At 32.7% G+C, this 23,418-nt stretch overlaps 2 protein-coding genes across 6 annotated transcripts in view; one reads left to right on the top strand and one right to left on the bottom strand.

Moving 5' to 3' along the window:
• Window positions 1-332: 332 nt before the first annotated feature.
• Window positions 333-1,754, top strand: LOC127718728 (up-regulator of cell proliferation-like). Its single transcript, XM_052224785.1, has one exon. The coding sequence runs from the start codon at window positions 333-335 to the stop codon at window positions 1,752-1,754; it is 1,422 nt and encodes a 473-aa protein (XP_052080745.1).
• A 17,574-nt stretch (window positions 1,755-19,328) lies between these two features.
• LOC127718053 (uncharacterized) overlaps window positions 19,329-23,418 on the bottom strand; it is a 65,574-nt gene continuing 61,484 nt past the window's right edge. For 4 of the 5 annotated variants that reach the window (XM_052223955.1, XM_052223954.1, XM_052223956.1 and 1 more), the window contains 3 exons: window positions 21,032-21,136; window positions 20,469-20,534; window positions 19,329-19,744 (listed from right to left, as the gene is read on the bottom strand). In XM_052223955.1, the coding sequence (XP_052079915.1) occupies window positions 19,695-19,744; window positions 20,469-20,534; window positions 21,032-21,136 (221 nt within the window). In that variant the 3' untranslated portion in view covers window positions 19,329-19,694. The remainder of the gene's footprint in view (window positions 19,745-20,468; window positions 20,535-21,031; window positions 21,137-23,418) is intronic. The other variant, XM_052223957.1, reaches the window with a different exon arrangement.

A 23,418-nucleotide genomic window follows, 5' to 3' on the forward strand; every position in this document is an offset into this window, starting at 1 on the left:
ATCAACTCCGAATGACTATTAAATACTCGAGCTCTTCTGAAATGACCAAAAGGAAAATATATGTAAAAATGATTTTTAATATTATGATCGTTATCACTTTAAATGACTGACGAATCGTATATGTATCAAACAGTCCTTTTCAGACATTACTGTTTTATCGATACTTATCGTAGGCACTCCAGTTTGTTCAAAATTTTTGTTTTGTTTCGCACACATTTGTCTATTATTCTTTTATGTTACAGCAATAGGGGCACAATGCCCAATAAAGAGATCTGCAGACGACTGCACTAAAGTCAGTGCATCATTTCAAAACATGGACCAACAAATGGAAAATGAAAAAAACTCCGACATGTAAATCTGAAACTGAACTTTTGAGTGAGTTAGGGTTAGAAATGTATTACCCTGATAAGATTGCTTTATTTGATATAGTAAAGATCCAACCAAGTCATTCTAACATTGAGCTTAGTAATATCCCATGGGTATTTTTAGAGAACATAATTTCTTTGAACTATCATGCTCGCGATACAATTTTAGAAGAACGTTTAGAACATTCTAAATGTGTACCTGATAAATTTGATATGCAGGTTGACTTTTTAGATGATTTACTTGGAAGTGATGCATTATTAAATAGAGTGAATCCAATTGATTTGACCGTTGCTATATTCAATTGTTGTTCTCCAGTAGTAAAACAAATTATTGCCTCAAAAATGTTTATGTGCCGTCTTGCCATTCCATTTGTCTTTCCACAATGCAGAAACGAAGCCATGTTAGTATCTATTTGGCCTATTCGACAAGTTTTAATAGAGAGAGAACTATCTCATATTGGTGCTGTTGATTGCCCTTGTAATGTTGTTTCATTTGTTCGGATTGGGTATACATCAGTTTCGAAGTCTAGAATGATAAATGAGATAATTTCAGACCAGTATCATTGTACATTCTTCAACAAAGACAGTCCTCTTGGTTCAACTAAAAGATGGATAAGCAATGGATTGGTTGACATGGCCTGGTATATACCATCGACGAACAGTAGACTTCTTTCTAATGTCACTGCATGTCTAAATCTAAGAGGTGATTGTGATATACACAGACCACAGCTCCGTTTTATGTCACTTTTCTCAGATGCTATTGTCATTATGGTGGATATTCATGAAATGAAGAACGAACGGTTTATGGAGCTAATTACAGAAGTTTACAACACAAACGTGATGGTCATTTTGTCCATTGATGCTATCCGGTGTAATAAAGAGGTGTTGAAAAAAGAATTAAAAACGTTCTTAAGTAGATCAGCCATGCATGAGGCCCGAACTAAAATAAATATCATGGCAGTGAACGGTATTGTAAGAAATATTTCTGACGTAAAAAAAGAAATGAGAAATAACATTTCTGAATTTGTATTAAAACGTTCATTGTTGTCTCTCTGGCAGAGGTTACAAGCAGATATGTGTAAAGAAATGAATTTAGACGAAAACAAGATTGTATACAGTGCTATGAAAGAAGCGGCTGACCAAATAACAAGCTTTATTCCAAACATGTCCTCAAGCATTAAAGCACAGCTCCTACCACTCCAGGGTGTGCCTTGGAAAGAATGGAGCCAGAATTTAAAAACGGTCAACAAATCGTCGAAGTACAAAAATATGCAAGAAAATGGTCTTATCAGAAATAAAATGATCGAAGCCAGACTATCGCAGTTTCATATTTGTGAAAATCTCGGTCCTTTCATGAGCATGTTTATTGATAAAATACTACAAATTTGACCATACGAAAAAGAAACTAAAGTGTTTGTTGTTTGGTTGAAGATGTTTTTTGATGAACGGTCGCAGCATATTCTTCCAGAATATCTCGAAAGATACAAGTCAAAATGGCAGGAATTGAAATCTGCTCAAGACTCTAAAGTAACAATTGATAGATTGCAACATCAGCTCAGTGAACGTGAATATGAATTAGCGGAAGCTTCTTTTGGATTTGAACATTTATGCCGCGAAATGGGCCAAATGTACGAAGCCATGATGGAGAGTAACCTACCGACACCTGTAAAATATCAAACAATTAAATCTGCATTACCGCATATTAGCGCAAAACTTCTATTGATGGGACATCCTTTTGAAGTAATGGACGGGGATACAGCAAATGTACCACTTCTTTGGGTTAAAGAAGTTTTGAAAACGTTAAGGGAAAGCATAGGAGATAAAAAGCTACTGGCATTGTCCGTTTTAGGGATACAGAGTTCTGGAAAGTCAACCCTACTGAACGCAATGTTTGGTTTGCAGTTTGCTGTAGGTACAGGACGTTGCACACGAGGTGTGTTTATGCAACTTGTACCAGTTTTAGACAACACAAAAGCTTATGATTATGTGCTTGTTATAGATACCGAAGGTCTTCGAGCTCCAGAACTAGCACATGAAAAGCGCAGTCATGACAACGAGCTTGCTACATTTGTGGTTGGATTAGGTGATGTTACGATTGTCAATGTGAAGGGAGATAATACAGCAGAAGTAGAAGATGTTTTACAGATTGTTGTTCATGCCTTTCTCAGGCTAAAACTTGCAAATGACCGACTGAACCTGAAACAAAAGTGTGTGTTTGTTCACCAAAATGTCTCAGCTCCGGATGCCAATGATAAGTTGACACAACAAAGAACACGTTTTGTAAGAACTTTGGATAAAATGACGCTAGCGGCAGCGACGGTATTAAATATTGCAGACATCAATTCTTTCAGACAAGTTATCGATTTTGATAGCGAGACAAATGTTTGGTATTTTTCCGATCTTTGGTATGGTGATCCGCCAATGGCCCCGGTAAATCCGGGTTACAGTACATGTGTAAATAGAGTTAAAGACGCATTGTTCTTTGGTTCATCATTGACGCAGAGAGGAACATATTTTACAATTACTGATACCATTTCACGAATTGAAGATTTATGGAACGGTATTTTAAAAGATGACTTCGTTTTCAGCTTTAGAAACAGCTTAGAAGTAAAAGCGTACAACAGTATGGAACGAAAATACCAGAGTCTTACATGGACATTAGAAAAGTACGTTCTGGAGTTTGTCAGGTCTGAGGCAAAAAGCTCGCTTGTAAACTGCTTAAATGATCATGAATTAGAAAATGCTTTTCTAAAGATACTTACTCAGGTTGCCAGTGAAATAGAAAAACAAGTGAAAATTTCGTGCAACGAACTAGATTCGTTTGTTGAACGAAGTACATTGAAAGATGTCATGATGCAATGGACCGAGAGTAAGAAAAATAGTTTGATACTTTTAAACAAAATGTTTGTCCTCAAAGCAAAATCAGATATCGGCAATATTAAAGAAGAAATTAAAATCCAGAAATTGAAATCAATGGAGAAGACGAATCACGAAATGAAAATAAACGAACTTGCAAGAAATCTAGCAGTCAAAATGCAGGGAACAATTCCAGAAAGAGATAAACTAGAAGAAACATTTAATCATTTCTGGAGTTCTTGGATGAATCAGTTGGGTATAAAAGATGACATTGAGTTTTTGTCTATTGACGATCAGATTGACCATCTGTTATTTGACATATTCCAATCTGATGCAGCATTCCTTATGCAAGAGAGGTTCAAGGCAGACCTATCACATGAGCATTTAACAAAACTTGAAGGAAGTATAAGCTTGCATCAAATAAAAACGGAACATTTCAGTCGACTTGCTAGTTTTTTTGGATTTGGAATAGAGAACTCCGACAAGTACAGGACGCAAATTGTGGACATAGTTAATCAAACCTTCCGAAAAATCGATTCAAGATTATTGAAACTCGATTCACAAGATATTAAGTTCGACATTTCATATGCCACAGAAATAATGAATATAATCGAGAATGACATCGATGATCATAATGATCACACCAGGAATAATTACAAATTTAATCTCCTTCCACCGTTTAGGGCTATGATTGTGAATCATGTTGGTGTGCATGTTTCAATTTTTTTTACGAAATTAAATGAAAGGTACAATAAAAACACAGCCCTAAAGGCCAGATGGAAAGTTACAAAGGAACTGCATTGGCTTTGTTTATAAACTTAGTAGAACAAAAGACGGAAGACGTAATAGCTGCTGGGTTCTTTAAAGAAGCAATGATAAAAGCTGTAGTTGAACATGTAACCGAACTGTTGCCAATAGATGTTCAAGAAAATATTTTGGTCTTGTTCAGCAATGCAAAATTTAGTTTAATGAAGGATATTATGGTATACTTAGCAAATGCTGAAAAATATGAAGAGTATATAGAATACATTCACGATCCAACCACTTTCGCAAAATCGTGGATAACAAAGCTTACCAATGACGTAATGTTCGAACGTAAGGGAAATGTCGAGACAAAATATGCGCATTTGGCAAAAAGTAGAGTACATAATATATTTTGTCACTTGTTGGAAAGTATACAAGAAGCCAATGAAAACTGCTCTCAACTAGGACAGTCTAATGTTTAACACTGGATCGAAAACTTTATGAATCATGTTGGGGAATCTAATTATCTACCATTGTCAAATGACATTCTTATACATGTCCAAAGTAGAAAAATTTCAGATATCAGAAATTTCACGGAAATGGTACTCGATACCTTAAAAGATACAGAAAGTATAGTCTTAAAGACTTTCCAGACTACGATTGCAAGTACCGTGCAGTGGAATGAAAATCCTATACCCCAAATTATGAACCGTTTGTGGGGATGTGAAACAAAATGTATGTTCTGCTACGAACCATGTAAAAATACTGACAGCGATCATATCAGACTTGGGTTTCCACACCAGTGTATACAACACCGACCTATGGGAATCCGGGGATTCGCCTGGGCTGGGACAGACAAATTTATAGTCGATTTCTGCAATTACAGCATATCAACAGAAAAAACATACAAATGGCATGAAAATGATGAAAAGGAGAAATGGAAATACTACAAAGATTACAAGAAATCTCATAAAGACTGGGATATTTTACCATCGTCTGATGTTTCAAAATACTGGATGTGGGTTGTTTGTAAATATCAGCAAGAATTTGCAGAAATGTATGGCTTCAAACTCCCAGATATACCAGCACATTGGTGGAGCATTACCAAAGAAAAAGCAATAGAGAGTATATCAAACACCTCCTAAACTGGATACATTTTTGAACGATATGACTTATAATGAATTCATCTTAAAGGAAGTAACCAAAACTTTGGATAAAATAGATTTGGCTCTTTTGATTTTCATAAAAGTTTGACAAAGTATTTACTTTGACCAGTTGACAAACGTATAAATATAATAAGAGATCTGAACTATGCGATTTACTGGAATAACTTCATTAGATATATAGCAGTTATATAAACACGTATTTGTATCATCAAGAAGATTGTTTCCTCTTCACTTATAAATGTTATAGTAGGTGGATGAAACGTTCAGCTGATTTATTAAGATGTAACCCCTAATTTAAATATTATTTAAAAAAATTGAAGTTTGCAACAAACACTTAGATATTTGAAGATATAATATCGATTAAAGTTTCTTGCAAAATGTATATATATATATTTTTATAACACAATTGAATAATCTTTATTGCACTGTATGCTTTAATAATTTACCTACCTTAGATCATAAGACTAATTTTTCTTGTGTACAAATTAGTACGTATCCAAAAAGAATATATGATAATATATATATATATATATTAATGTTATGCATAAACCTTTTATAGTACAAGACAATAAAACATCTGTGTTGAAGGGATTTTGACGTCACGAGTCATTAAATATATCTTTTCGATTATAAAAAAAACCTCGAAAAGCATGAAATTAATTTTGTCTATATGACATATTTATTCCCTTGAATTAAGAGTTTATTTCGATGGTTTAATGGAAGACAAAATGTGTGCTTGTTAATGATGCTCTTACACTCATAAACTCAATATATTTGTTAGACTATTGTGGTGTACTTAAATTTGCATTACTTGTGAAATACTATTATTTAATCATTATTAAGTAGGTACTATAGTCGCCGTCACGTAAAATTGGTACCATGTTTTTGGTTGAAATATTTTTAAACTAACAACCGCATTCATTCGAGATGATGTTTTTCATTAAGAGGAATCAAATATCATTCAAAAAATCAACTACTGTCATACTTTTTTTTATTGTGTTTGCACTGTAAAATCCTGATCTTCACATTATCCAAGATTCTTTTTCATTGTAAAAACGCCATCTTGGTTTCTATGAGGATCCCTTATTAACATAACATTCGTTACTCTCCGGTAATATCCTTGTCAATGATGTGATACAATTTCCCGCGCTTTTTGCATTTAAGCAATAAAGATGATGAAAAGCTCCGTGAGACCCGAGAAAATAGACAGCACGTGGAACTCCACGACAACACTTCCGGTAATAACAATGTCGGATTCCACCATACAAAATAATCCTTATGTAAAGGTCATGATTATACAGTGCAAACACTATAAAAGGTAGGACAGTAGTTGATGTTTGGAATGATATTTGATTCCGCTAAATGAAAAACGTCATCTCGAATGAATGCGGTTGTTATTTAAAAAAAAATCAACCAAAAACATGGTACCAATTTTACGTGACGGCGAGTATAATTGAAGAGGATATTTTAAATATAAATGAATTTTTGTGCTGACTTGAATATATCATTTGATTAAACCACAAAATCAAGCATCCATTTCAATGCAATTTTTCATTAATCAACAAAATGTCAAGGAATAATTAACCCAATGTTATAGGTAGCGTTTAGGTTCTGCTTTTTTGTACTTCCATAGATATATTAAAAATCGATGTAGGTGTATTTATCTGTATTCAGTGTAAAAAGTGATTCAGACAATCTCAAAATAAAAACTCCCCGAACTAGACTCAACTAGTATGACTAATTATTTTGATTTGATAATCCGGTTAACTTGCTGGACTTTTTGTTGTTGTGTTATTTATTTTGGGAATTTGAAAATTTATCAACTTAAAATATGTTTTTAAATAATCAAAATAGTTCAACGAGAACTCAAATTTGCTTTGAATAATATTCATTTTATATGTGAAAACACTAGAATAAATGAAATAAAGCCCTGTTTTCATTTAAGTTATTTTTCGCTTTGTTATAACAGAGTAACGGGATTTAGACTATTGGTTTAAGGAAATTTCGCACGTGTTTCGCACTTACACAAATTATTGCAGAATTATTTCCCCAAAATGTTACTGAATTATTGTAAATAATAAAAGAGAGTTTCCATTTGATTTCCAAATTTGTTGTTTTTAAAAGGAAACGGTTCTATCCGCCCTTCTTATGCTCCTTATATCACCCCTTTTGTTTGGTGGGGCGCGTGTTGCTCAGAATGTAATTTTATTTTATGTACTGTTATTTGTGTTTTTGTCTTTTTCTTATCTTGCATTGCCTTGTCAGATTGTATTCGAATTATGAGTTTGAGCATCTCTAGATCTTTTATTGAACTTTTTTAGTAATTACTTTCATGTTGTATCATAACTTGAGTTTGTTTCAATGGTTTTCCTGAAAACTTGACATGTTTGTGTTATTAGTAAATATTACACACTATTAGATTAAAAAAAATCTTATACCAGTATTCTTTTTAGAGTAATGGTAATTTGACCATGTACACCATGTATAAATCCCTAGCATTTTTTTCAAATGTCTTGCAATAGGAATACATTTTTTCCACTCTCTTAGAATTGTGAATGCGAAACTAGCGTTTTGATTGCCATTCTAGACTTCTTTAGTGCAAACAATTGTATACATTTAATCAAACTCATCATAAGTCATTGGCACTAGTATAATAAGTTTGTACCCTCAGTGATAAGTGAAAAAAAGGGCAATAAAAGTGAAAACTCACGGACCCGAAATTCCGAATGGTTAGCCTAACACCATGAACACAGCAAGGTAATATATTCCTGTGGTAAATAATGCTTGTTTTTTTTTTATAAAAATTAAAAGTTTTTTAAAGAATGAGTTTATAATTATGACCATATCAATGGTACTTCATATCAACATAGAAATACTGATTACTTAACTGTTGATACCTTGTGGGTATTATTTATATTTAGTATCGAGTGTATTCACTGTTAACTATATATGTTAGTTTGGAACTTAACAAAGGACAGCAGTTGATATTCCTTTTATATAGAAGACACAAAAATATATAGTAAAGTTCAAACAAATGTTTAAAGTAATCTATATCTGAACATATATATATATATAGTCCGATACAATTTGTAATAAAATTGCTCATATAATCAAATCCCAAAAAATATTTAGACGGATGGAATTTTTCAAGTAATATTTTTATTAAAGGGCATTAAAAAGTGCTTAATTGATCAAAAATCTAGTAGCAATATGTACTTTACGAGAATTTTAAAATATGTATAAAATCTCAAATTATCTTCTTTAAGTTTTATATCGAGCCTGGTAAGGCTTTTTATTTTTTCAAGTAAAGATTTTTCAGTATCTCATAATGTATTTAAACTGGTGTTTTGTGTCACTTAACCTGTCAATCTAACCAATATTTTCTTTACTGGGTTGGGGGGATGGGGGGGGGGGGGGGGGAGGAAGGGGGGCTGACAATTATTTTGCATGTTTCGACAATAAATGGACTTCAATCTTAGTACTTTTTTTATCATTTTTATCAACAAGCACAACAAGCACTGTATTGTATAGGTATTTTATATTTAACATAATGGTTTTTTGTTTTTCTGAACTTTAATTATAGTATTTAACAATTATGTAAAGCTACTGTATGCATTATATAAACATGCATCAATGAACTATCGTTGCATATTTTACATAATGGTGTTACTGAACTAGATATTACTGACTATCAAATCTGTACTGTGCTTGTTTATACATATATGTATATGTAATTTAATTTTGGATGTAACACGTCTTCTGATTGGCTGACGTTGTTTTGTTTATCAGCTAATAGACATAATGTGACCGTGACGTCATCAATGTTTTTGCATGGTTAACTACGATTTAAAATGGAATTTAGAATTAGATTATAAGTAATGACTGTAATATTTTTTCTGTTTTTTATTCGAAATAACAAAAAAAAATGTGGTGCACACTTAAAAATAACCCGCCATGCGGGTTATTCAGTGTGCACCACATGTTTGATGTTATTTCTTCATAGACAGAAAATTATTTAAGTCATTCCTTAGATAAACATTAGATTTTTTTTAAGAATTTGATTTACATATAATTCGTGACCTAATGTACTAATATAAAGCTTTCTCTAAATTAAAAAAAAAGTATATATTTTGTGTATTATTTCATTTAATCTCATTGATGAAGGTAATTTTGTACATTTCAAGTATTTTGACAGTTATCTATATCATTTGAACGTCTAAAATATCATTAATACCTCAATTTTGACAAAAAAATTATATATGAGAGAAAAAGAAAATGATAAAATCAAAGAAAAACGGACAAAATCATTTTAAAGATTTTTTTTACACCTTATTCGACTATGAAGTTTCCCCCTGTTTATCTGTTTAAGCTGTGGATATATCACGATATCAATACTATTGATTTGGCATCGACTCCTGATTGACATTTAAAACATTTTTCTTTGATTTTTTATCTTTTCTTTTCATACATAAAAAAGAAGATCTTGCATGATTGCCAAAAAGACAACTCTCTACAAGAAAACACATGATACAGACATTAACAACGATAGGTCAACTTACGGCCTTTAACAATGAGCAAAGCCCACACCGCAGAGTCAGCTACAAAAGGCTCCGAAATGACAGATGTAAAACAATTCAAATGAGAAAACTTATGGCCTCATTTATGTTCAAATAATGAACGAAGAAACAAATATGTAACACAGCAACAAACGACAACAGTTACTATTGAATTATAGGCTCCCGACTTGAGACAGGTTAATTATGTTCTAAAATTGAGCAAGCTACTTATGTAAAAATAAGGATAACTTTGTACTTTGTACACTTTCTTTAAATTTCATCAACTGAGTTGTTTTATTCAAATGAATTTACAATGTTTATATCTGATATAGTTCAAAATTTATAGAAACATTTGATCAACTATTAAACTCTTACATTACGTTTCGAAAAATTAGATATTATAAGTTGTTTTTATCGTTCTTGTCATAGTGTTGTCGTCAGTTTTGCATTGACTTACTAGTTTGTGTGTTATTTTGATATCTTCTTGATCGTTTTTAAAAATTCTTTCGTTTCAAGGAATTTAATGTATATCCCGCGTTCATACTTTGTAGCTGATTCCTTCAACTGCATGGTTTGAAAATACTTTTGCCTATTTCGATAAAAGAGGGGCAGAAGATACCAGAGGGATATTCAAACTCATAAATCGAAAATGAACTGACAACGCCATGGCTAAAAAAGATAAAAGACAAACAGACAAACACAACATAGAAATATAAAGCCTAAGCAACACGAACCCCACCAAAAACTTGTGGTTATCTCAAGAGTTAGCAGATCCTGCTCCATATGTGGTACCCGTCGTGTTGCTCATGTCAGAACAAACCCGGTAATAAGTCTAATTTGGTATCTCATATTTGTGAACAGGGAACGTGGTTGTAGATAATAAGGACATAAGGAACATATCCTCTATCCTAATAAACGTTCTTCAACTTTTTTTTTTATCAGGTTTCGGTTTTCAAATATATTGATCTCGATCAACTTCGAAAGACATTAGCTGTCAATATGCAAATCTGATGCAGTAAAATTGTCAAAACACAACAAATCATGCACATACACAAACAAAATGAATATTGTCAACAGTATGCACTGTACCAATGAAAAGTCGCATTGAACATATACAAATATCTTAAACTGGCCAGATCCGTGATGAAGTTGTAAATGATTCAACGCAAAACCGCGTTGGCAATTATGCTCATGAAACAAAAGTATGTTTTTTCTTTCAAACAGTTTAGAATTATGAATATTTGATAAATGTACATGTAAAGTATACTTATACTATGGTAATGTTACATTTGTACATTTCATATTACCACAACTTGGTCGATACCTCTGTTGGCCAAGTTTTAGTTCATATTGGTATCAATAGTCCAGTAGCTAATACTTCGAAGCTGAGATTGTGTTATTTCATTTGCTATCATAAACTCAAAAAGATTATATTAAAGTAAGGAAAATATCTCCTAGATGCAGAGCTCTGGTTCATTTCAGACTTGTGGATATACTTTATGTCCTTTTCTGTTAGTCAGCTCTTTAATGCATGTCTTTGGATTTCAAAATATGTAGGCCTCGAGCAACACTGAAGAGACGCATCTTGTGCAGTAAAATTTATGTTGTAAATAGGAATGCACCATAAGATTGTATGTACCGTGATAGATCATTGAAATACTTTATCCATATCTGCTTCACTTCGTCCCGAGGCTTCAATCGGCTACATAAATGCAACCACATTTAATCGGTATGGATATATGTACACGGCTTAAACTCATCTTTTTATTTCGGAGCCGAACATAAATTGAAAATAGCCACCAATTTATTGCACATAATATACTAAATGGAAAAAAGGTTTTGCTTCTAATGTCAAGAACAAATAAAATAAAGTGAAACAAAATCATTCAATAACGTTCATTGCGATATACATATCATATTTTCACAGCACCTCTAATGCCTCATTTTGATAGCTGTTAAAACAGTTGGAAATAAATCGGAATAGGTACTGCCGAATATTTGGCAGAACGAGCAATATTGCATGTGATTTTTTGTTATTTAGGAGAACGTGCCATTAAAAAAACCGATTCAAGAGGAACATAAAACAGACACACATTTTTTCGTCTTTTGTAAATGATTTGTGAGTAAAAAGCTAATTTTTTTGATGAAGCACGTGTCGACAAGTCCTCAGTGTATTTCGTAATGTTGTTTGTGTTTTGATAGTTTTCCGTACTTTAACATGGAATTTTTGTCTGTTTTTGTGTTGCGTATGAGTTTGAATATCTCTTTGGTATCTCTTTTTGGAGTAAACTGTACATTCATTAATCATTAATTAGTTTCGATATTTGTCTGCGGGATCAACAACGAATTTGACATGTAGTTGGGACAAGAGCTGATCCACATTTGGGTATTTGTAGATAGATCAACGAGTGTTCGTAAGACATGAGATGTGGTATGATTGCCAATGAGACAACTATCATACATAGTCCAAATTACATATTTGAGCAATTTATATGAACTATAAAGTTAATCATGTTTATACACTAACAATGTTTTTTTTTTCATTTCAACTTTAATAAAGAGCTGTACAGCAATAATCAGTTGTAAAGAGTATCTCGGTCTTACTATGTCCGTTTTATCCATTGCCAGACATAATCCTTTTCCGAATTCCTTGTATTCTAAATTTATTAAGTAATTTCGTAGAGAATTCTTGTGGACTATGTTAAGGTCAACAAATATACCGTTGCCATTCGAATTGTGTATAAGTTAGACTAAATTTCACCAATACCTAGAACCCACGACACATATTTGTAGATTTAAAATAAAACACGTTACGTATAGGGATTAAGCTGATTTGAAAACATAGATCTTCAAACATGTTAAAAAAGAGGGACGAAAGATACTAGAGGGACAGTCAAACACTCAAACTCATAAATCGAAAATAAACTGACAACGCCATGACTGAAAATTAAAAAAGACAAACAGACAAACAATAGTTCACATGACACAACATCACTGGGGTAAATGTGATCTCCGTAACTGCAGTTAAGTATATCCAAAGATGGCGGACGATGTTTGTAGTCAATTTTTCTTTTGTCAATTTTGTAATAATAATGTATTATTCTTCGGTATTTCGCGTCGTTTTTGACGTATTACTAAATTTGAAACTGAAATAATAAGTGTTTTTTTCATACTTCAACCGCTAAATGGAGAAAACAGCAATCTAAAATATCGTGATGATATGGGTAACTGAAATAAATAAATAGTCAATGATATACGTAACTGGAAATATGGATATCCGTAAGTGATTTTAGTTCTAAACAATTCAATCTTGTTTGAAATGAAATGAATGTCTCCGGTTATTAAAAGTGTAATAAATATGAATCAGATTTGTTCTTCGAAGTCTTACAATTATCATGTGAAAATGTTGATCAGGCTACCAATTCTGTACTTCAATATAGTCAGCAGCATGCATAGCCAGGTAGAGGACGGATATATGGTAGCTTATTACAGATAAAATATATATTAAGTAAAATTGAGAACGGACAGCAAATGAAAAAAATCTAAAACTCAAACACACCAAACGAATTGATAACAACTGTCCTATTCTTGAGTCGGTACAAGCATTACCTTATGTAGAAAATGGTAGATTGAACCTCACTTGTTTGAGAGTCAAACCGAATTCTATTATATAACAACAATTTTTTAGCAAAGCAAACAGACATGATAGGTCAAAATATCAAAATTTGGGGTACAATGCATCACAGTCAACATTATTTTAAAATCTTAATCACTATAAAACAAACCTGAAAACTATTTCTACAGAGAAACACAAAATGGCATATAAAGAATTAAAAGATAAAGCCTATAAGCCAATTTGAAGGCAAGAGTAAAAAATGACCATAACACCGTAACATAATGGCGGTATGTATGAATACTGAGCCACCCAACAAAAATAATCAAACAGTAACATAGAGTAAAGATTAACAGTATACAAAGACAAAACAATTAAAATAGCACATATCACAAACATCAGATGATAAACAACAAGTACCTAAACACTATATTTCAAGACCCCCAAGAGTGATTGGGGATTGGAAAAATGGTCTCCATTGGTCTACCTCCCCTCAAACCGTAGCCAAAGTGGGGCGTCCGTTTTGCTATGTGGGATGCACAAGTACGCATCCACGTCCGGTCAGAATGGGGACGTTAAATCAGATGCCTCGTGTAGAGAGAATTCCGTGCTCTTTGTACGTAAATAACCCTTGAAACAACTCTTTGAGGGGTCCATATATGGCATGTGGCAAAGCTAAATTTCCATCCCTATCCAATATGCCATTCCCGTGGCAGTCCAAATTTCTTCGACCTTCATCCAGGACTCCCTCTGATCTGATCTACTATATCTATGTTTTTTTTAAAACTTTTTCTCGTCCTGAACATATATATATAATAAAAAGATGTGGCACGAGTGTCGGTGAGAAATCTCTCCACAAGAGACCAAATGACACAGAAATAAACATTTTTGATCACCGTACGGCCTTTAACAGTGAGCAATGTCCATACCGCATAGTCTGCTATTAAAGGCCAAAAAAGACAAATGTAACGCAATTCAAACAAGTCAACTAATGGCCTTATTTAGATACACAAAAAATTAATAACGATAAACAAATAAGTAACACAGCAACAAACGACAACCACTGAATTGCAGGCTCCTGACTTGGGTCAGGCCTAGGCAAATACAGAATGTGGCGATGTTAAACATGTAAGCTGGCGTCCAACCTTCCCCTAACCTGGGACAATGGTGTAACAGTACATCATAAGGGCAGACTAAAAAATCAGTGGAAAAGGCTAAACTCATGAGGGAGATACAAATAAAAATAAATTTTACTCAAACAAAGTGAACGTGGGAGGGTACTAGTACATCCCAAAAACAAACAGACACTAAATACAGATCTGAGAGTAATCGCAAGTACTGAAAGATAGTTCCAAGCCAATAAAGACTAATAAAAACATCATGCAACTAAGACTAAGTTATCAGTTATTACACATCCAACATCCAAAGGATTTAGGGCGAAGACGTCATAAACAGTGGTATTTTTTTAATGTTGTTAGATAACATTGTGGGCATATTTGTTTTATCCCGATGATTTCATTTATTTTGACGAATTTATGACAGTTTTATTTCCGAAAAAAAATGAAGGTCCGAACTATTAAATCGAAGATAATGAGTGAAGCAGAAACAACGCAACTCAACAGTTACGGATATCCTTCTCTAAACGTTTATTACAGTTACGGATATCAGTCTATACAATTACCAATATCCTCGCGATTTTTTTAATTGATAATTTCTCCATTTAGCGGTTGAACTTTGAAAAGAAGCTTTGTATTTCAGTTTCAAATTTAGTAATACTTTTAATAAGACACGAAATACCGAAGAATAATACAAAATTATTACAGAATAGACAAAAGAAATATTGACCAGAAACATCGTCCGCCATCTTTGGATATACGTAACTGCAGTTACGGAGATCACATTTACTCCAATGAACATAGAAAACTAAAGAATAAGCAACACGTACCCCACCAAAAACTAGGGGTGATATAAGTTGCTCCGGAAGGGTAAGCAGATCCTGCACCACATGTGGCACCCGTCGTGTTGCTCATGTTATAACAAATCTGGTAAAGAGTCTAATTCGGTAGGTCACATTCATGAAAGGGAAGGTGATTGTAGTTACGTAGCAAGGAACATATCTGATATCATCTGTGAAACGGTTATTCCATAACGGTCAACCAACTCGTGATGGCGTCCGTAAAATTTACGAAGGGATGATTTCAACTTCACCATTTGGAACTCTGGGTTTAATTGCTTCCTTGTAAGGAGCAACCCTCTTACAAGAAAATCATGATAGAAAATACAAACACGGGAATATCGTATCAATTGGGAGATATATACCCCGTATGCAGGTGCTGCTGGAATGTTGCTACTTAGAAATGAAAAGTTCACAACTGGAAAGCTGATATCATCTCTTTTGTCGTAAAGTTTTGTTTTTAACCGACCCTCATTGTCAATTTCTAGATGCAAGTAAAGATGTGGCCGACTTAACTGTATCTGTTGTATCCTTTATCTCTAGTTCGATGGGATTGATGCGTTCAACATAGTCACCAAATTTTGAATTATTTAGTGAGAGAACATCATCTATATAGCGGAAAGTAAAGTTAAAGAATATTGCTAACTTCTAATCTTTCTTCCCAAGAAGTTCCTGTATGAAGTCAGTCTCATAATAATAAAGAAACAAGTCGGCAAGAAGAGGGGTACAATTGGTTCCCATTGGAATGCCGACAGTCTGTTGAAAAACACGTCCTCCGAACGTAACAAATATGTTGTCAATCAAGAAATCAAGCATCTTGATAATGTCAGTTTCAGAGAATTTTTTGTTTGAATCAGTGTGGTGTATTTTAGAGCTAACAATATGTATAATGACCGATGTAGGATAAAAAAAACCAAAACAAAATAAAAACTAAAGAATAAACAACACGAACTACTACTGGTAAAAAAAGAAAACAACACGTTTATAAATTCCATGCATCTGTATCGCTTTTCTATATTTACCTTCATCAGGAACTACTGTTTTGACTATTAGTATATCCAGACTTTCTGATGGTGAGTCATGATTTTAACTTGTTTACTACAACAGTATCAGTGTGTAGTATCAGTAGTATCAGTGTATACACATAGTTGACATTCTTAATAAGCACCTGGTATTATTACTGATTATGCATATGATTATCCTAAATCATCAATTTTCAACAATCACCTTAACATTTTATGGATTCATTGATATTAATTTTGTGTGGATTATGTGGGTGAAGGTAAAACACGAATTGAAATGTTTATTGAAATACAAATTTTCTATAGACTTAAGGAAAACCACGAAATCAAATTGGTATCAACGAGATTAAATGATTCCACAATATCAGTGAAAACCTTATGGACGTATTTTGTCAACTCCCCTATACATGCGATCAAAAGTTTGTAATGAGACTCATTGACATGAGGGGCCTCGATGGCCGAGTGGTCTAAGTACTTACTACTGTAATTACTAGCCAGTCAACACTGCGGTTGTGAGTTCGAACCCCGCTCGTGCAGGTGCACTCGACTCCAATCTTAATTGACCAGGATTGTCAGTTTTCCTATCGAAGGTCGATGGTTTTCTCCGGGCACTCCGGCTTCCTCCACCAATAAAAACTAGCCGCCACGAAATTGCCAAAATGCGGTGCTTAAAAGTGGCGTTAAAATACCAAAATTAAAAAATCAAATCATTGACATGATCATGATAATAAATTCTCATCATATATCACTGTACAATTAATTACATCATCGAAATAATTTAGGAATAACACATCTTTTAAAAACATATGAAAATCTTTCACAAAAAAAACATGAAATATCCCACTTATCATTTCCCCAATTTATACATAGTATATATATGAAACATTTACATGCGCATAATAATCATTCATCAAAAAGTGTATTTTATGACCAAAAAAAATATGATTAAAAACAATAAATGCACACTTAAATTCTAAACTAAATTTCATGTTAGATAACCCATTCATGTATATGCAAATTATTCAAAACTATGCTTTTTGTCCCTTGTAGTTTACAAGATCCTATTTCTTTTAGAAATATTTTTCTTTAAATTTTGGTCTTGGGCATTGCTAAGGAGACATTTGATGTCGAAATGCACATCTGGTGCAGATAAATTGGTACCGTTACGGACTCTTTAAACAGATTAAACCAGATTTCGATGTCGCTTTTATCTATTAACTAATTTAATAAAACTTTATCTGGTAACATAATTTAATAGATGAATATAAACCGGTTTAAATCAAATGAATAATACGCAAAATAGTTTAATTTACATTTTCCTCTAATTCCACATAATGCATGAAGGTTGAAGATTAATAAAAAAAAGAAAAGATACGATTTTTATGGCAATGACACATTTATAAAGGACAATAATAACCGCAAGACATTTGAAGGGCAACATTCAGTCCTCGATATTAATCAACACAATGTCACAATGTTTAAATTATATAAGCATAAGTAAAGGACCCACAAGACCGTTGTATTTTAAAGTCTTTAACGTTTCAATTCAATGTGTCTAAGTTTATTGCAAAATTTTACAAAAAACATATGACCTCAAATATTTTTGATTCTGAACGCAAAATGGTAGATCCATTTTTTTTTATTACATAAAATAATATAGCGACAACTGCCACATATCATGTTCATGTGCGTGCACTGAATTAGCATTTTATTTGCTCGTTGATGTAAAATAGCCATCCATAACCATCCTTTTTACCATGGATAGAGATATTATATGACGATGAGGCTTACAATATATCAATCAATCAACTAGTCATGAACATTTTTTTTTCAACTCAACTAAAAGTTTGAGATATGCTACAAACACTTGTCTTTTGTTGAAGATTATATGTTGACCTTTATGTGGCTTTTGTCTTTTTTGTTCTTTGTGTCCAAATACTCTTCCAGTTATCAAGATATTGAGATGATAAAATGGCAGATATGATAAAAAAAGGCATGTATCAGCTAACTTTTAATATCTTGTCAGTCTTTTTGGTATATAAATAAGTAGACTTACACTACCAATATCTGAAGTATGAATGTTTGTTTCAGTTTAATAGATTGAGCGCACCTTTCGGTTAAGCTACAACTTTCATTACCTCCTTTTAGCATTCCTAATAGTTCTGCAGAGCTTGTATATGAAAATAGGAAAGTTTTCTCATTTAAAAATGAAAGTTAAGATATGAATTTCTGGTATCCCCTATCTGGTGTTTAATAGAAAAGATGAGCTCAGCATAGTCAATAAAAATGCTTAGTTGCGGCAAGTTAAACACTAACGTAAAGTATAGTATGAGAAAATCATGCGGATGTATTCGATAGAAATATAAGAAAGGAACGAAGGAGGTCAGAAATCTTAATATCATTTTAAAAATATGGCAATAATTATGCGCATTAGAGTGCTTGAAAATACATAAAGTATTACAATTTATCAGCTCACAATGAATATATATATGTTTTCAATTCTTCTGTCAATATTAATCATAAATATAAAACTGCAAGAGCAGATGGAAACAAATTAAAACCTAGACAAAATGATGCCCCTTTATTCCACTCTGAAGAAATAGTACTATTATAGTCAATAAGGACTTTCTTTGAGATATTATTGTGTCGGGGAGACACAAATGTTCCCTAACAGATGTAAATTTTTTTTTGAAAATAAAAAAAAAAATTGAGCATGGGGGCATATAGGTCTATGGTTCACTGTAGGAGGAGATATCCAGAAACGCTTTTCACTTCTTATGCAAGTATATACACCAAAAATGACAAAGTTCAGTTACCTCGTATTAGAGCAAATACTGATAAAATCTAAACACTGACCACATGCATACCTTCAATATATGTGCAAACAGCCAGCAAATTGAAAACTTCATAGCATTCAAACTGTAGGAGAAGGTATCTGAAACAATTCTATACACATAATGGGACGACAGAATGAACGGAAAGACGGACGGAAGAACGGACTCAACTTTCAGTTGCGAGAGCATTAAAACAAAAATGAGCACAAGCAAACAAGGAGGGTGAAGAAACGCTATAATTGGATAATAGACAACTTTTACACACATTGTAATAAATATCTCCTGCAACGTCTCTATATCGAGAGAGAGTTCTTATTCCAATAAACTGAAACCAGTGCTCCAACCATAGTCGGAAGTAATTCTTTAAATGTGTGCCCAAATTTAATTGTAACAATTCAGTTGTGAGCAATTCGAGAGAAAAAAGCCAGCTGTGTATATTTGTTATTGTCTTTTTCTTTTTTAGTCATAGTGTTGTCAGTTTATTTTCGATGTTTGACTGTCCCTCTGGTATCTTCTGCCCCTCTCTTTAACATGTTTAACTCCGCCACATTCTGCATGTGCCTGTTTAAAGTCAGGAGTCTAGACTAGACTTTAGCCTCAGTTTGAGAATTTTCTTTCTTTGAAATGCATTCTCCTGCAAAGAAACAAATGCAAAGTTTCAAATGGATATTGTTTTATTTAAGTTTGCTGTTATAAAATTTTGCAATAATTTTTAATTGAGCAAAGTATATCCCTTAGCCATTGCTATGATTCATTCGATTTATCTTCAATCCGATCATGTTTAACCAGCTCTTCGACGTTTAAATAAGCTTACAAACATTTATGCCTCGATCATCACCGAAGAGACTTTAATTGTACAATTTGGCCTCGAGCATCACTGAAGAGACTTTAATTGTACAAGTTGGTTTCTGGTGTTGCAAAATTGGTGCCAAAATTTGTACTGTATAATCTACTGATTATTTATAACACGTACACGTAAAGTTCTGGAATTCTTGAAAAGAAAAGCTATAAATAATATTCCAGCCGTAATTTGTTTGAGATATATAGTTTTGAATATTTATACAAAGCATTATAAAAAGTCACCGGTATCATTTCGGACTCATTGAATTTTAGAAATCGATATTATACTTACCTATTTAGAAGAGAAAGACCATTTGATTTGCTATTATAATCTTTTCAAACTAGAATGACCATATTTGTATGGAACTTATTGTTGTGTTCGTCAATACTCTCGTCTCTAGCATAACATATATTGTACCAACAAGATGCACAATGTCAGAGCCATGAAGTATGTGTAAAAATGTAATAAGTAGAGCAAGGAGCCATTTTATTTACATTATTTGTATTATATGACGTACCTTCAGACGATGTACAAAGGTTTTCACGTTCCATTATGTTATTTATGTGGTTCTTGTCCTTTGTTTCTGAAATAGAAATCACTCTATATAAAGATAATTAGAGGCTCCAGAGGAATTTTAGTGATGTGGATCCATTCGTATCTCTTATGTGATTTAGGTAAGGTTAAAAAGAAAATCGTCCAAAATTAGACTGAAACCCTTTTTGTAGATGGATACCCCATTGCTAAATTTCTGGATCTGAGCTCGAAGTAAAAAAATAATTCATGTTACATACTGGAAATATTCAGAATGTTTGTCAAATGCTAATTTTGATCTTTTACATTTTGTACATAGAATGTTATCCTTCTTAAATAATATTTCGTGAAATGCCTTTCAGTATTTTCTATATGTTTTAAAGAAAAAAAACCAACTTAATAACAAATCTGTATAAAAGAGATAAGAACATTTTTAAATACAACTGTAGTGATTTGTCGACATATTTGTTCCAATATCGAATATTGACACGGCGTATGACTGTATTTGCTTAAAGAAAACCTATTTTATTCGGGCTTTTTTTTATCTACCTGTTCGTGCGTGTTTTCGTTTCACAATAAATATAACTGCTACCAAAACCAATATCGCTAGTGGAATCAGTGTAGATAACAAGATTACCTTTGTTTTAAAGTTTCCTGGAAAGAAAAAAAAAATGTAGTATATTGAAAGAGTAGTACCAACATACGTTCATTGATCAGTATTCAGATAAAAATTATTTTATATAAATTATAATGTTAAAGCTATACTGCAATCCTGCAGAAACTATAAATTTAACAATTATTAACTCATCAAAGATATGTACAAGTGTAATTTTAACGTCCACTGTAATTAATTTTGTCATATTAACGTTTTGGTTATCGTCTGTTAAAGTCATTAAGGATGTTCGCTCCTCTTGTTTTTGATTTTTTGCCAGATATTCGGAATCCTCTGGTTTTATCCATGTAGTGCCATTAAAAATGTTTGCCCACTAACCCCGTCTTTTCTTTTCATAATTTGATTAAATATAGTTTAAAATGCCATCTTTGAAAATCTTATCAAATCCTTGTTATTTTTTCATATTTTTTGACGGAAAAAAGGTGCCAATGTTAAATGTATGAAAAATCTAGAGAGAATCATTTCCCGCCAAATTTTCAATGGCTTATATCTCGAAAGCAAGCTCACGGACCCTTAATTTTTTTCTGCTTTTTTAGTTCCTTTGTTTATATACTATCAATTTATAACAGTCTTTTTAAAAGTTTGTTATTTTGAAACAGAGTAGCGAACATCCTTATGTCAAAGGGCTATCCTGCTATAAGATTAACATAGCATGTTCTATAGGTCACACAGTAAATACATTTATATGATTTATATGTTTTATTTTTGTAAACAAAGAGTTGGAGAATACTTGGAGATTATTTAGGTCAGTTGGAGAATATATGGAGATTATTTAGGTCAGTTGGAGAATATTTGGAGATCATTGGTATTTAAGAGCCCTCTGTTTTAGTGTTTAAAAGAATTGAAGGCGACAAAAGACCCATACAATATGAAACGTTAAAAAGGATTCTGTTATTCTGGGCAGATTCTAGCAGATTTTGGGAGGACTTATAGATTCATAGAAAGTTGTGTTACATTACTATTCAACTGTATGTATTTTTGATATTTTTGTCTGTTCAGACTGTTGCATGGTTTTGTCCGCATAGTATTGGTTTTTTTGTGTGCACAGTATTGGACACTGTTGCTTATTTTGATGCGGAATGTAATGAAATCCATTTGTGATGTGTCATGTGTGTGAAAGTGATGTACCGATGAATCTTTGAATCTACATTTTGTAAACTGTATATTAATTATTATTCAAATATTCCTGAAATGGAGTTTCAATAAATCATAGATTAGTCAATTTACTTGGATATTTTCTTTAACAACATGAGTACAGCATTGGATTATTTGTCGTTAATTGTCCATTATTTCAATGTACCCGGCCTCACCTGAAGGTTTTACTATACTCGACCGCCATGGCAGATATATGAATTATAACTAGCATTTAAAACCAAACATTTTCCTTCAGACAATGTTATATATTATTCACTTTATTAATGCATTATAATAGAGACAAAAGATACCAGTATGACCAAAGGGGTCAAAATCAAAGTCGAAAATGAACTGACAACACCATGGCAAACAAAATACAAACAATACTGTGCAACACGAACCAAACCAAAAACTGGGAGTGATCGCAGGTGCCCCGGATTGGTAAACAGATTCTTCTCCACATCCGTCGTTTGCTCATGTTAGTACAAACCCGGTGATAAGTCTGATTGTTTAGGTAACATTCAGGGAAAAAGGAACTGGATTTTAGTTATTACAATTGGAACATATTCATCGTCATCTATGAAACAGATATTCAATAACGCCTACCGAACTCTATCATTCTTGTAACAAAGATAAGAGACGTTAACAAACTTTTGATAGTATGTTATGAAGCAATAAATATGAAGATTTAAATGAACAAACAGTTGTGGAAAAGAAATCGTATAAACCAAAACAAAAAGTTTGTAGCAAAACAGGTAGGTAAGAAAGAACAAACAAGTAAGATTTGTGCATTAATAACGCCTACACAACCGAGTGTTGTGCTTATGATGAAGTATAAATGTGATAAAAAAAAGTCGCATCGCTATTAAAAGCAATTCATCAGCGAGTGAAGTAGCACTTTGTTTTGAGTAAACAAAAGACAAATGACCGTTGTCAAACGCGACACATATATTTTCGTTAGGACAACCAAATCATTAAGGTGTACGAAAATATTACAAATTTACAAGTTTACAGATTTATAAGTTTTTATTTAAACATATTGCTTCGTAGAATCATTACGAACATTACGAAAAAATATCTACAGACCGTAAAGCTTGCCGTCATAGCAGAGTAACAAAGAGTTGGACGT

The sequence above is a fragment of the Mytilus californianus genome, unplaced genomic scaffold (assembly GCF_021869535.1).
Source record: "Mytilus californianus isolate M0D057914Y unplaced genomic scaffold, xbMytCali1.0.p SCAF_10, whole genome shotgun sequence".
Taxonomy (NCBI): domain Eukaryota; kingdom Metazoa; phylum Mollusca; class Bivalvia; order Mytilida; family Mytilidae; genus Mytilus; species Mytilus californianus.

Coding starts and splice junctions, on each gene's coding strand:
- LOC127718728 (XM_052224785.1), top strand. CDS start 333: ATGAAAAAAACTCCGACATGTAAATCTGAAACTGAACTTTTGAGTGAG.